The 14,683-nt window shown below is 48.7% G+C and overlaps 1 protein-coding gene across 3 annotated transcripts in view; it reads right to left on the bottom strand.

The window, feature by feature from the left end:
• Nucleotides 1-3,252: 3,252 nt before the first annotated feature.
• The window catches only part of LOC144683337 (cytokine receptor common subunit gamma-like), a 54,855-nt gene continuing 43,424 nt past the window's right edge, over nucleotides 3,253-14,683 (bottom strand). For 2 of the 3 annotated variants that reach the window (XM_078546272.1, XM_078546273.1), the window contains 2 exons: nucleotides 6,224-6,263; nucleotides 3,253-3,870 (listed from right to left, as the gene is read on the bottom strand). In XM_078546272.1, coding sequence (XP_078402398.1) covers nucleotides 3,838-3,870; nucleotides 6,224-6,263 — 73 coding nt within the window. In that variant the 3' untranslated portion in view covers nucleotides 3,253-3,837. The remainder of the gene's footprint in view (nucleotides 3,871-6,223; nucleotides 6,264-14,683) is intronic. The other variant, XM_078546274.1, reaches the window with a different exon arrangement.

Below are 14,683 nucleotides of genomic sequence, written 5' to 3'. Positions count from 1 at the left end.
TAGGTCTAGGTCATTTTCACTCTCAAAACTATTTACCCTCTTGAATTTCACCCAACAGAAGTTTGTTTACCATCTTTTGGAAACTAGGGTGAATGGTGGTTAGGAGAAAAGGGCTAAGCAAAGTTAGAACTTAAGCCTCATTTGCAATCTTGTTTTTCCATCATGAGATGCTTTGTCAACAAACAGGAAACCTCAAAAATAGTCTGATTACGCTTCATTTTTGCAGTTGTGCTAAATTGTCACCACAGGTTTCGTGCACGTTATCCTATTCCCTTCACATTGCGTGAACTGGAGTTATTTAAAGGCAACAGCTCAGGAAATGTAATGTACTGAATTAACTTCGTTATAAGCTTAGATATTTAAATACTGATCGCTTGTCACCACTCACCCCTTCTTACATCGTTTTACGCTTTAGAAATGCGGGAGTTTTAGAACCATGCTCTAGAATCAGGCGTTTTATGTGACTCTCCGTGTGCTCTGATGCCATAAGCTTCAGCTCAGTTATATTACGATTGGATAATGGTGCCCTTGCCTCCATTTGTGCTGTCTCAGGAACAGAGTATAACACACGGCACTGCACTAAACGCCTGTTTTCACACTGACTCCGGGCAACAGTTCTAAAGTACAACACGGGGTAAAATGTTGTTACAATGGGGACGCCAGGAAGTGTCCCTCCTGCTCTGAAAATGATGCCAGAAAATAAATGTAATTTGTAGTTGCTGCCACCTGCTGGTCAGGTAAAGAAATCACTCCTGAAAATAATGGGAAGGGTTTTGAGGTTGGCGGGCGGGCCGCGGTCGGCGGGACCCTGGGCGGCTGGGAAACAGGCCGCTGCCCACAACCGGCTCCCGGCCGTGTTAGTTGGCCTGCGCAGCGTGAAACTCGGCTCTTCACTGGTCGGGAAGGGCCAAAAGCGGGAGGCGGGGCCCTGTGGGCCCACACAGCCCCAGAAAGGCTACCCCGGAAGGGCACCTGTTCTGCGCCGTCTCAGCGGAGTCGAGGGCAGCTGGAGACGGCAGGCCGGAGGGCAGGTCGGCTGGGTACTCGGCCACCCCCGCCCCCCCCAACTTTTCGGATGAGTCCCTCGCAGCCCTGCTGGAGGAGGCGGCTGCCAGGAGGGACACCCTTGTCCCCAGAGATGGGAGGAGGAAAGCCACCGCACCAGACAAACAGGGCATGGGGAGGAAGTGGCTGCGCTGGTGAGCAGCCATGATGTGGTGCGGCGCACATGGGTGCAGAGCTGAAAGCGCTTCAACGACCTGCTGCACTCAGGGAGGGTGAGTACCGTGTTGGCATGGGTCAGTGTGCCACGTGTGTGCAGTCGATGGCACCCTGGATGCGGGGGAACCCAGCAATCGCTACAAAACTTTTGGCTCACTCAGCCTGGCTGGCCTGATCCATACGGTAAAGAAAAAGATCAGTACCCACCTGAACAGAGCTTCTGTCATCAGCTTGATGCAACTATGGACAGCTGATTGGGAGAGTCCCCCAATGACCCCTGGAAAGAGCCAGAGGCATGGAAGCTGAGGGCCACTGTGACCTTCAGAGTCACTGGCATGGCGTGTCCACTCACACTGTTGGAGCTGTTCTCAGGCACAATCATCTGACAAATGGAGGTCAATGTCTCCTTTGAGAGGCAGAGCCTCCTTTGGCACTGCACCCCGGACAACTTGAGGTGGCTGCATCGCCACCTGTAAACCCTGGCAGCAGGATAGTGGCGCCTTCTGTGAGCCTTTCCGCCTTGGGTTTCCTGTTGGCCCTGCACCCCTTGTGCCTGCGCCTCTCCCCCCAGAGGACCCTCCCCTGGAAACTGCATGGGGACACCTGACCTCGTCTCCCTTTTGCCCCTCTCTTCCTCCTCAGGGGAGGTGCCATCAGCAGAGACCACAATCCCCATTACCAGGGTAACAAGGCTGTCTGATACCTGGAAGGGTCCACATGGTCTGAATTCTCTAGGGGCCCTATAGACACCAAGGAGACCTGAAATGAAGCCTGGAAATGCTAACAATGAAGCCTTGAACAGGGGATGAAGCTGCCAAGTACCAACAAGTCACCAGCAGCAAACCTATGTACCAAACTCCCCACTACTGACACTGGCAATGCTGCTCACCCCCTTTATCCCGCCTGTGGATGAGGTTTTTGAAATTGTTGGCTGGCCTCCTGCCCATTTTGCCCGTGCGATGAGCGCAAAATTGCACGGGCAACAAAAAAATCGCCGTCAATTGTCTTTTCAATGGCCTTTAGTGGCCTCTTAACTAATTGCGGGCGCCGCTCCTGGCACCCGCCGACTGAAATATCACATGAGTGCGCGATGATGTCGGGATGCTCACCCAACATCGTCGTGCGCTATTTTACGCCTGATCGGGTCGGGCGCGCGCCCGCTCAGGAGATGTAAAATTCTGCCCAATGAGATTTGGTGGTGGAAGTAGGTTTAACATAACAATGCCTCAGTCCATTCTAGATATCTGATTTCAGCCAGAAATTTTGAAAGAATGTCATCATGCAGTACTGAGACAATGGTCCTCAGTGCAATTAATTCGTTCCAGCATTTCTAACTCAAAATGGTGCTTATAGGAATCACTTCCTCAGGCTAGTGAGAATTCTGACTGGTGATGGTTAGATCAGGAAACCAAACGGTAATGTAAGAAGCAAAAAGTGGGCAGAATCAAGTAGCAGGGCAATATTTTGGGCAGAAAAAAAAGAGTTTATACTTGTAAACATGTTGGACTGAATGGATCCTGCTTAAATAGCAGATAATGGGAGAAGAACGTGTGACTTTGAGCTCATAAAATGAAGTGGGCCATGGGGCTTAGAATGTTAAATATGACTAATCATACATCAGTGACATTAGAAGTAGAAATCACATGCCCACTCACTTGGCCAGAGATTCTTTTAAATTGAGTACATGTTGGCCTAAACCCCATTCCTGTAGAATTTCACTAACATTGAGAAAGGTGGGAGGTAGGATGAGGTAACTCGAGATGCAGTGATTACTCGACATCAAGCCTGAGTTTGAAAACTCTATAGGTTGTAGGAGGAAGGGAAAACTGAGTGAGGTAAAGAGCCCCAAAGTTTGTAGGGGAGCTGGGGAAACATGAGTAAGTGGGAGATGGTTTGATGAGTCCTTAATCTAAACATAATGAGCACACAGGGAAGGACTAGAAATAGATGGTGAGAAAGCTAACAGAAAACAAATCAACAGTATCACGAAGATAAAGGTAAAAAAAAAGAGTATGAGATCATTTTATTAGCTGATTGCTGCATTAATGCATTTATTTGTCATTACATTTTTGCTGTTGTGCGGTGCAAAGCTATTTGGACTAATTATCCAGAAATTCGGGTTCAAATCCCAACATGAAGGTTGGGGAATTTAAATTCAATTAATTTTTAAAATCTGAAATTTAAAAAAAATAATATCAGTAATGGCCATGAAGCTATTGTGTAAGCTGATGCGTAGAGGACAGGGTCCCTTTATTTAAGTTGGCTATTTGATTTGGGTAAAATCACTGAAACTTTAGTTAGACAATAATCTACTAAATGATCTAGGTTAGAGCTTATATCCTACACCAGCATTGTCCTGTTGGGCCAGAATGTTAGTGCTCCTCGCAAACGGTGTTAAAAGTACATGGTAAACTTTAAAGGATGTGTGATTGTGATCGTTGAAATGAGCAGCACCATTGTTTTGAGAGCGCTGCCATTTTCCAGTTATTGCTACTTATCAGTCACAATGATGCCCCCTTTAAAAAGGGGGAGTAGAATGACAAAACGCTGCTGTCTAACAAAAGCATCTGTTTTTCTTTGGAAACATGGTGAAGTAGTTTGCTGGACAGGAAATCCTCAGTTGTGAGACTCATTCATTTCTTGGGATCCCTGTGAAAAATGGTACACAGTATATATTTTTTAAAAATATCAAACCATCGCTTAATTCACAAAGATCAAATTATATCACTATCAACTTCCAAGTGATGATTTTGAGCTTACAAGCTGGTACCTTGCTAGTTCGTTAGCCCTCTCTTTGTAGATTATTTACCTTCAATTTAAGGGCGATTTCTTTTTCCAAATTCGTTATCATCCCCTAACATTTTCATTCTTCAGAGGGATGGAGTGTGTAACCTATCTCTGGAACTCTTGAACCTTGTCCAGAACTGCATAGGCAGAAAGTTATAGACTGACTCCAAAATCTATATATGTGGATTTCTAATTTCAGCAGGAGTTACTGGATGAGCAACACAAAAATGTTCTGTTGAAGAGTCATTCGGACTCGAAACGTTAACTGTGTTCCTCTCCGCAGATGCTGTCAGACCTGCTGAGTTTTTCCAGGTATTTTTGTTTTTGTTTTGTGACAAAAATGTATATCACCTGGGAGAGAGAGGAAGAGAGGAGATGGTTCATCTTGTACTTGCTACTGTTATGCATGGGGTCTGGTAGCATAGCAGTTATGCTACTGGAACTGGTAATCCAAAGGCTTAGGCTAATTATCCAGAGATATGAGTTCAAATCCCACCATGGAGGTTGGGGGTAATTTAAATTCAATTAATTAAATAAATCTGGAATTTAAAAAAGTAGTATCTGTAATGGCCATGAAGCTATAAGATGGTTCACTAATTAATGTCCTTTAGGAAAGGAAACCTGCTGTCTTTAGTGGTCAAGCCTGTATGTGACTTCAAATCCACAGTAATGTGGTTGGCTTTTAGTTGTCATTTGAAATGGCCGAATAAGCCATTTATTCTATTAACTGCTTTGACAAAGAATAGTAACCATCACATGGACTGCAGTGGCTCAAGAAGGTTGCTCCCCATCACCCCCTTCTCAAGGGTATTTAGGGATAGGCAATCAATGCTGGGCTTGTCAGTGTCACCCACACCTCATGAAAAGGATATATTAAAAAAAAGTTAAAGCTTGCTCCTCATCTCAGTCTATGTGTGGAAATGGGAATGGTTCTGGGCCAAAAAAAAACTTCTGATGATCTATCTTCCAGAATATGTGAACTAGGCCAACATGATATTTTGAGGATGGATGCGTTCTGGCCTTGTTAATCACAATGGGTGATTAGAAGGCAGGAGGTTCATAGACATTTTCTCCTGAATATTTTTGGAAAATTAGATGCCATGTGGAGCACAATTTTCAACTTTTTCCTAACTATAGCGAAGAAATAGATGTGAGTATGAAACAGAATATCCAACTCTATTGACCTCTACTTTCCTCTTAGAGTTACCAAAGTACAACAAATATAATTTCGTGATGAATCAAGTGAATGCATAAAAGAAACTATATGACACTACACATTATGAGAGTTTTTGATAGAATGAATAGGGAGAAACTGTTTCCACCAGCAGAATGGTCAGCAACTAGAGGGCACAGATATAAGACAAGCGAAGAGGGCACTCAGTAGTGCGCATACATGTGGAACGTTGTGTTAACTCAACGTTATTACAATTACACAGCTCCTCATTGAGGCTTTTCTCTGCATTGTTGATGCTCTGAAAAAAAATGTTTTATGAAGAGCTTCCATCTCATTGAGGAGGCCTCAGGCCAATCCACATCCAACAACCTGCTCTGAAAACTCAGCTCACATTTTGACAGCTGTGACAAATTCCACCATAGCAGCTGAGACAATACATAAAATTACAAAATATTCAAACATTCTAAATAAAACAACCCACTACATTCTAAAAAAAAAATGTAAATTCACCCTATCTCCAAATGTCAATGGATCCTTTAAGATATTCGAGGATCTGGATGTGTATCTTTGCCAAAAAGTAACCAGTCCTTCTTTGAGCCATTCCCTATCTGTGTACTAAGTTTTGTTGTATCCATCTATTAGGTTTTGAGGTATATTGTTAACAGACTAACAAACGGGTGAAGACATTACCTCTGGAAACCTTCAATGGTGCAGGTAATGATAGGCAAAAGGCTCAGAGGGGAGAGCAAGAGATTTTTTTTATACTGAGAGTCCTTATGATCTCAAATTCACCAGCTGAAAGGCAGGAGACGCATTAGCAACTTTTAAAAGGGAAGTGGGAAAAAAAAAACTTGAAGAGGAAATAGTTGCAGGGAAAGAGCAGGAGTATGGGACTAATTGGATAACTTTCAAAGGGCTGGCACAGGAAGCAAATGGACCCCTTTTTGTATTATGATTCTATGACATCAGAACAGCTCTCCTTACCTAAGAAACAGAGACTGTATTATGTTCGTTTAAAAGGATATATTATGAATATTTTACCTTTGAGGATTTGTGTTGATTAGCAGAGGGATAACATGTTCTGTAAGAAAATTTTGTCCAAAACAAATCTGGTTAAAATATAACCATCATACAGGAAAACAAAATGCACTCCCATCATTTTACATTTGAACTTAATTATCAAAGATTTCTGAAGGTATTTGCACCAAAGGTTGGGTAGCAATTAGTGTATTTATTGACCACAATAGTTAGTTACTTCCCCATGCTATAACATCTTGCCTTTTAAACCAGAAAAAATCAGTGGTCCACCCAGCAAGCTTTGTGTAGTGTGTTTAACTGCAGTTAATCTTACGAAAGACGATTATGACTGTACAATTCATTGAAACAACAGGCCCGATTTTAACCATGCCCACTTGGCAAAAACAAGTGAATAGGTCACCATCATCCAAGACAGGAATATAGGAGGGCAGAGTCAGAGCGGGAGCGGTGAAACGGTTAGGCACAAGTAACGAAATGCGTATAGGTGATTAAATATGCTAAGGACAGTATTCTTAGAAATAAAAATTTCTAAAAAGCTGGAAATACAGAAGAGCTTCATCGACGTCTGTAAAGAGAGAAGACAGATCGACATTTTGGATGGAAGAAAGAAAGAAGTTGTATTTGTATTCATCACTCAAATCGTCGGGAAATCACAAGTGATTTTACAATCTGCTACTTTTGAAATGTAATCATTGTTGTTATGTAAGGAAACTTGTGAAAACCAACTTGTGCACAGTAAGAAGCCATAAACAGAATATAAATGAACGGATAATCTAGTTAGATGGTATTGGCTGAATGTTTTGATTGAATTTCCCTTCAAATAAAATCACATGAGCAAACTGCCAGGCCCTTAGTCTGATGCACCTTTTCTCTGCACAGGCTAACAGATTTTCTTTGTATTGTATCAATTTTTATTTGTGTCAAAGGTTTGCAAATTTCCAGATCATTAAACACTGTGCATTGCTGGTGCTGCTGCTGAATCACTTAGAACAGGTTGGTAACTTTGGAGTAATATTATGGATTTATGGACTCATAGACGTTTACAGCACAGAAGGAGGCCATTCAGGCCATCGTGTCCACGCCGGTCAACAAAGATCTGACTACACCAATCCCATTTTCCAGCGCTTGGCCCATAGCCCTGGAGGCTATGGCAATGCAAGTGAATATCTAAATACTTCTTAAATGTTATGAGAGTTTCTGACTCAACCATCCTTTCAGGCAGTGAGTTCCAAACTCCCACCACCCTCTGGGTGAAAAAACCTCTCCTCAACTTCCCTTTTAGCCTTCTACCTCTTACCTTAAATATATGCTCCCTGGTTATTGACCCCTCTACTAATGAGAAAAGTGCCTTCCTATCCACTTCTGAGTTCATCACTGAGAGATGGGAGGTGATTCCATGAGGCTGAATTTTACGCCCCCCCTCCCCCACCACCCCTCCAACCCCCTGGAGGTGAGATGGCAGGCGGCGGGGAGCAGAAAATTGCAGCAGCGCTGTGCCTGTCAACTGTCTGCTCCTGCAGATATTCTACCCGTGACACGTGGTGTCAGGTGGCCCAACCATCTATGAGTCAAGCGAGTGCCCTTCAGTGCTCAACTAATGGCCATTTACAAGCCTCTTCCCACTGCCACTGTGCTTTTGTCCAATGCGGAGGGGGCCAGGTGAAACCAGGCGGCATTGTGGCCGGGCTAGGGGGACGCGCCTGCTGACTGGACGCCTTAGGCCCGTCGGAGGTCCCCACCAATATTCCCTGCACTCCACATCCCCCTTTCCCCTTCCTCCCAGCCTGATGAACATGTCCCCCCACCCCCAACCACCACCACTCCCCTCACCTGGCCTGCCAGGCTGGCCCTGGAGAGACCCCAGGCTCACCAGGAAGTCCAGGTACTGACACCTCAACTTCAGGATTGCATGCAATCCCAGCAGTGGCCACTGCGCCTGGTGGTGTTACTGGGACAAGACAGCTGGCCGTTTGCTTGACTGGCAGCTCTTGGGGGCAGGACTTCCTTTCTGATTGGGGTGAGAAACCCGCCTTAAGTCCATTAGCAGCCAAACGACAGTAAAATGTGCACAGGGTGAGCTGGCCAAACTCAGGTGTGCTTGCCACTGACTTTAGCACCAGGAGACAGGGATCCTACTCGTGCCCCCGCCCAAACCACACCTCGTAAAATTTAGTCCATGAACTTTTATCCGCTCGGTAGTGTTGTATTTGGTTGGCTTTCCCAGGAGATTGAGTGGGTTGGGAATAGTCGATACAAACTAAATTGTCAGACAACATGGCTCGAGAAATGGAATCAGAGAGAGGGCTTTAGATTTCTGAGGCATTGGGACCGGTTCTGGGGCAGGTGGGGCCTGTACAAGAAGGATGGGTTACACCTTAACAGGACTGGGACTAATGTTCTTGCAGGGAGATTTGCTACTGCTGTTGGGGAGGATTTAGATTGGCAGAGGGGTGGGAACCTGAGGGGAAATTCAGAGAGAAGAGGAGAAAATTGGGCAGTGGGAAGTAAAGAAGTATTAACTGATATGAAGGATACATCAGAGAGTAGTATCAAGGTAAATAAAATACTTGGAGAGTTTGATAGAACTAGAGGAAGTCTTTAGATGGGGTCAGATCAAGGGGGCAAGTTAAAAAGCCTAAATCAGGATTAATGTGCATGTATGTGAATGCACGGAATGTGGTTAATAAGATTGGTGAATTACAGGCACAGGTTGACAAATGGAACTTTGATATTATTGCTATAACAGAGACCTGACTCAAAGAAGGGCAGGACTGGACCTTAAGTATTCCTGGGTACAAGGTATTTAGGAGAGACAGGAAAGGAAGAAAAGGTAGTGGGTAGACGAGTGGCAGTGTCGATTAAGGATGATATTACAGTACAGGAGAGAGAGAATATTCCAGAGGTGTCAAGGACAGTATCTCTCTGGCTAGAGGTAAGGAATGAAAAAGGTGCAATAACATTGATTGACGTAGTATATAGACCACCAACTAGCGGAAGGGATGTAGAGAAACAAATTTGCAAAGAAATTACAGAGAGGTGCAAGAATTATAAAACAATTATAATGGGGGACTTCAATTATCCAAATATAAACTGTGATAGGAATAGTGCAAAGGGACAAGAGGGGCGAGAGTTCCCAGAGTGTGTTCAAGATAATCTTCTGCAGCAGTATGTTTCCAGTCCAACAAGAGGGCAGGCACGGTTGCACCTGGTTCTGGGGAATGATTTGGCCCAACTGGATCAAATATCAATGGGAGAACATTTAAGGGACAATGACCATTGCATCATAAGGTTTAAGTTGGCCATGGAGAAGGACAAGGAACAATCCAGAGCAGGGATAATTAATTGGGAGAAAGCCAAATTTAAAGGGATAAGAATGCATCTGAGCCGAGTGAGTTGGAATCAAATGTTGGCAGAAAAGACGGTGGCTAAACAATGGGCTAGCTTCAAAGAGATAGGGCGGGATTTTCTGCACCTGCCCGCCACCGGGATCTTCCGGTCCCGCCGCAGGTCAATGGACTTCTGGCTGGGGCACCGCCTCGCCCACGGTGGGTCCCACCTGTGATGGGACCGGAAAATCCCAGCCATAGTATTGCAAGCAATGTCCAGGTGTATACCCTTGAAGGGGAAAGGTAGGACAAATAAATCTAGAACACCCTGGATGACGAGAGAGATAGAGGTGAAGATGAAAAGGAAGAAGTACATGTATGACAGTTGCCAGGTAGAAAATACAACGGAGAATCAGGCTGAATATAGAAGGACCAGTGAAAAACTAATGAGAAAGGCAAGGAGGGAGCACAAAAAGAGACAAGCAGCTAACATAAAAGGGAATCCCAAGGTCTTCTATAAGCATATGAATAATAAAAGGGCGGTAAAAGAAAGGGTTGGGCCAATTAGGGATAAAAGAGGAGACTTGCATGTGGAGCCAGGAGAAATAGCGGAGGTATTAGCCAAGTACTTTACATCTGTCGTTACAAAGGAAGAGGATGCTACCCAGGCCGAGGTGAGACAGGAGGTAACAGGTACATTCAAGGAATTTACAATTGAGAAGGAGGAAGTATTAGAAAGGCTAACTTTACTTAAAATTGATCAGGTACCAGGACCGGATGAGATGCATCCAAGGATACTGAGGGAGATGAGAATGAAAATTTCAGAGGCACTGGTGATAATCTTCCAGTCTTCCTTAGACACAGGGGAGGTGCCCGAGGACTGGAACAGTGTGAATGTTATACCTTTGTTCAAAAAGGGATGCAAGGATTATGCCGGCAACTATAGACCAGTCAGTTTGACTTCAGTGGTAGGGAAGCTTCTGGAAACTATGGGTGGAATTTTCCATGCCCGCTGGCGTCTGGTGTAAGTGGACAATATAGCGCGATCGGTTTTACGCTGATGGGAAACCAGTTCACGATCGTCAGCTCAGCCCACCGACAGCAGGCAGTGTTGCCCGCCATCGGACATTGGGAACCTCATTGTAATTAGGCCTGCCCACCCGAATCGTCCCCCCCCCCCCCACTGGATCGTCCATCCACGTCGGCGGGAAAACATGCCAACGTGTTTCACAACAGCACATAAAAGGTGTGTATTTGGCAGCCTGCACTTTGAGGGGAACTCGGAGGTGAGTACACAGTAACGTTGTACAGCACTCCCGAGGGTCGCCTGTTGGACTTCAAGCTTCAGGGACATCGGGGGGTCGGGGTTAAGGGCAGCTCTGCTGTTGAGACGGCTGGTGGCGGGGGTGAGAGGTGGCAAGGGCAGCCCTACCGTTGAGGCGACCGATGGCGGAGGGGGGCAAGGGCAGCCCTACCGTTGAGGCGACCGATGGCGGAGGGGGGCAAGGGCAGCCCTACCGTTGAGGCGACCGGTGGCGGAGGGGGGCAAGGGCAGCCCTACCGTTGAATATAACACACAAGCATTCGGGGTGGGGAGTAGGGTGAGCGAGGGAAGTGGCCACGCATTAGGGAAACCTATATAAAGTGACCATTCTTCTGCAAATGAGACAGTTCAGATGCAGCCACATTGATCTGATTGGAGTCGGGCTCCTAGCTTATCTGTCCACTCAAGCAACGCAGAGGCATCAAAGTGCCACCAAGTGCTCCAAAGCTACTTAACCAGGACAGGTTTTTAGTACACCGATGCTAACCATGTATCTCTCTCTTTCCTCCTGCAGGGGGAGTACATCAGGAGCACGGAGCCTGGTGAACTAGCTGTCTGCCTGATGGCCTACAGAGAGCAAAGACGACAGAGGACAGAGAGTGACTGAGGCTCCTGGCTATGCAGAGGCAGGGCCAGCAGCCTCAGGAAGAAGGGAGGCTGGGGCTCCCACACACGCTGCCTAAGAGCCATATCGAGGCATCACAGGCTGGCGTCTCGCAACACCCAGGGTCTATAGACACTGTCTTTCATTCCTGCAGATGACCGAGAGCCAGTGTCGCCAAAGACTGCGCATGTCCAGGGAACTGGTCGGTCACATCTGCCAGCTGCTGCAGGATTTGGCACCACGGGGACATGGAGGGCATCCACTGTCAGTGGCCACGAAAGAGACCGCGGCGCTCAATTTCTACGCCAGTGCCTCCTTTCAGGGCTCCACAAGTGACCTCTGTGAGATCTCACAAGCTTCCACCCACAAATGCATCCATGAGGTCACAATGCCATCTCTGCGAGGGCACACAACTTTGTGCATTTCGCCCGGGACCAGGACAGCCAGGATGCAAGAGCGATTGGATTCGCCCAGATCTCGGGTTTCCCACAGGTGCAGGGTGTGATCGACTGCAGTCATGTGGTGCTCAGGTCTCCATCGCAACAGATGGTGGGCTACATCAACTGCAAGGGCTTCCATTCCGCTGAATGTGCAGCTGGTGTGCAACCACTACAAACGCAGCCTGCAGATGTGCGCACGGTTTCCAGGGAGTGTGCATGATGCCTACATCCTCAGTCGGTCACAAATCCCTGGAGTCTCCCAGGGTCTACAGAAGCTGCAGGGTTGGGTCCTCAGGGACAAGGGCTACCTGCAGAGGCTGTGACTGATGACACCCGTGCGATGGCCTCAGGCTGCAGCAGAGCAACGGTATAATGAGGCTCATGCTGCAGCTCACAACTTGGTGGAGCAGACCATCGGGATGCTGAAGATGTGGTTCTGGTGCCTGGGCTAGTCTGGTGGAGCCCTGCAATATAGTCTGCAGATGGTGTCAAGCATCATCATCGTCTGCTGTGCCTTTTACAACCTGGCACTCCAATGGGGAGACAAGCTGGCTGAAGAGGAGATGGAGGAGCTGCACGTCTCCTCCGATGAGGAGGACGACGACAGGGGTGAGGGTGAGGAGGTCCTCAGAGGCGGCGATGACGGGGATGAGGCCCTCGCACTGGCTAGACGAGGCAGGCACGCTTGGGAGAACCTCATAGCTGCTAGATTTGTGGAGGATGATGACGACATGCAGTGAGGTGACCCCCATAGATTCTCAAATCGCATCTGTGAATGTTTGACTCTAGTCTGGCTTATGGCAGTGCAAATACCCTCTGTGAGAATGCTCCTGTCCTGGAGATACAGTGGAGGCCCTGTGGAGGTGGACCCTTTGGAGGCCACCGCCCAGAGGCTTATTATTTCCAACGTCCTGCCCTTTGTCCCCAGTGAGCTCCTCCTCCCCCACCTCCATCAACTGGGGGAGGTCAGGTCCAGGGTTGTGCCGATCCCACTCAGCCTCAAGGACGCGGCCCTCCACCACATGTACTCCTTCCAGCACCAGGTTTGTGTCTGCCTGGCCCAGGAGGAGTGCGTGGAGGGGGCCTTTAGTATTGAGTATCAAGGGGCTGCCTACCAGTCTTTTGGACTGCGGATGGCATGAGGTGCCATGTCTGTAAGGAGGTGGGGCATGTCCGTAAGAACTGCCCCCGCCTCCTAGGCCGCCAACAACATCCAGGCGGCCGCAGCTGGTACCGCCGCTCCTCCCTTCCGCCACCACTCCATCTCCCTCCCCACAAGGGGAGGTACCGCCGGCAGCCGCCGCCATCTCGGCTACCGGTGAGGCGGGGGGAGAGCCCCCGTGCCGTAAGAAGGCGCGGGAGATAGACCCGCCACATGGGAGCGGCCCCTCCCCGCAGACTCCCCCTGGAGACACCGGCTCGGGGGGAACAGAAACATCCGGACCCGGCGTAGTTTCCGCGCGTTCTCCCGGGCCCGTGTGCCCCTCAGCGCCATGTGCTGGGCCCGGTGACGTCCCTGCGCGGGTTCCCGGGTCCGGCGGCGATGAGATGCGTGATCCTGAGCCGGTGAACTTATTGAACTTATCCAAACCCCGGACGGCGGAGCATCCGGGAGGGCTGGATGAGGTGGCGGGAGCCACGCTGATGGAGGTCTCCCCAGCCCCCAGTCTACCCAGCAAGAGACGTCACCCCTCGGAGGGGGAGGATGGTCCGACCCGTGAAGTTGGATGTGTCCCCTCCCCCGGTGAAGAGGTGGTGGCGTCTCCCCACCCCCGTAAGTCCTATCTCTGCCCCCTAGGGGGAGCCCAAACCCCTGTCACCGCCATTACCACTGTTACCCCTGTTACCTTGCTGCAGTCCCCTGACCAGGGCCGCTGAGGGGTCGGTGGGGGTAGTGCCCTGGCGGAGGTGACCCAGCCTGACCCACCTTATACCCCCGAGATGTCATCTGGCCCACCAGGGGACTGCGGCACTCTGTTCTTAGCCACTATAACTGGGTCATCGGGTGGTGTTGGTGAAGAGGGCCTCCATGCTCCCTCCCATTCTTCAGTGCCGGACGCCATTGTCCTGGGTCCGGAGCATTTTCTGGACTCGCCGGACGACCCAGTGCCTGAGGAGGAGCGGTGAGCTGCCCCCACCCTTTGGCCCAAATCCCTAAGAGGAGACCAGAGAGAACCCCTCTAGCCTTGATCCTAGGGGTGGGATTGAAGTGGAGATGGAGATGGAGCCAACTGGCAGCTCCAAACCAGCCCCCGTACTCAATTCGGGGGAGGGGTTGGAAACTGGAGGCAATGACCTGGAGGAGGATGGAGTTTCGGTGGTGAGCACTGGGGACAACTTAGGGTCATTGTTGGATGAGGCGGTGGATCCCCTGGTGCCCCCCACCGACTCTCCCCTCATCCCTTTGCGGGAACTCCAGGACTTTTTAGCGAATAATCGCGGACGCCGAGACAGGGTCCAGTTGGCCATGGACCGGTGGCATTCGTTTCTGCTGGTGTTCTGGTCCACCCACAAGGCCCTAAAGGCCCCCAACTTAGACAGGGACTCCCAGCTGAGGGTCCATATGTTTCTCGCTGGGCTCCTGAAGGAGAGGAAGACAGGCAGCACATACATCTGACAATGAAGACGACCATAGCCGGCCTCAACATCCACAGCAGCAGGGACGCACAGTGTTGGTTCCAGAACTTCTCGGTCCTCAGGGACGGGAAGTATACGGTGTGCTTCCTGCAGGAAACCCAGACCGTTCCAGGAGACAAAGCTATGTGGCTC

This window comes from Cetorhinus maximus, chromosome 8 (genome assembly GCF_964194155.1).
Source record: "Cetorhinus maximus chromosome 8, sCetMax3.hap1.1, whole genome shotgun sequence".
Taxonomy (NCBI): Eukaryota; Metazoa; Chordata; class Chondrichthyes; order Lamniformes; family Cetorhinidae; genus Cetorhinus; species Cetorhinus maximus.
This window is presented reverse-complemented; position numbering and strand designations above follow the sequence as displayed.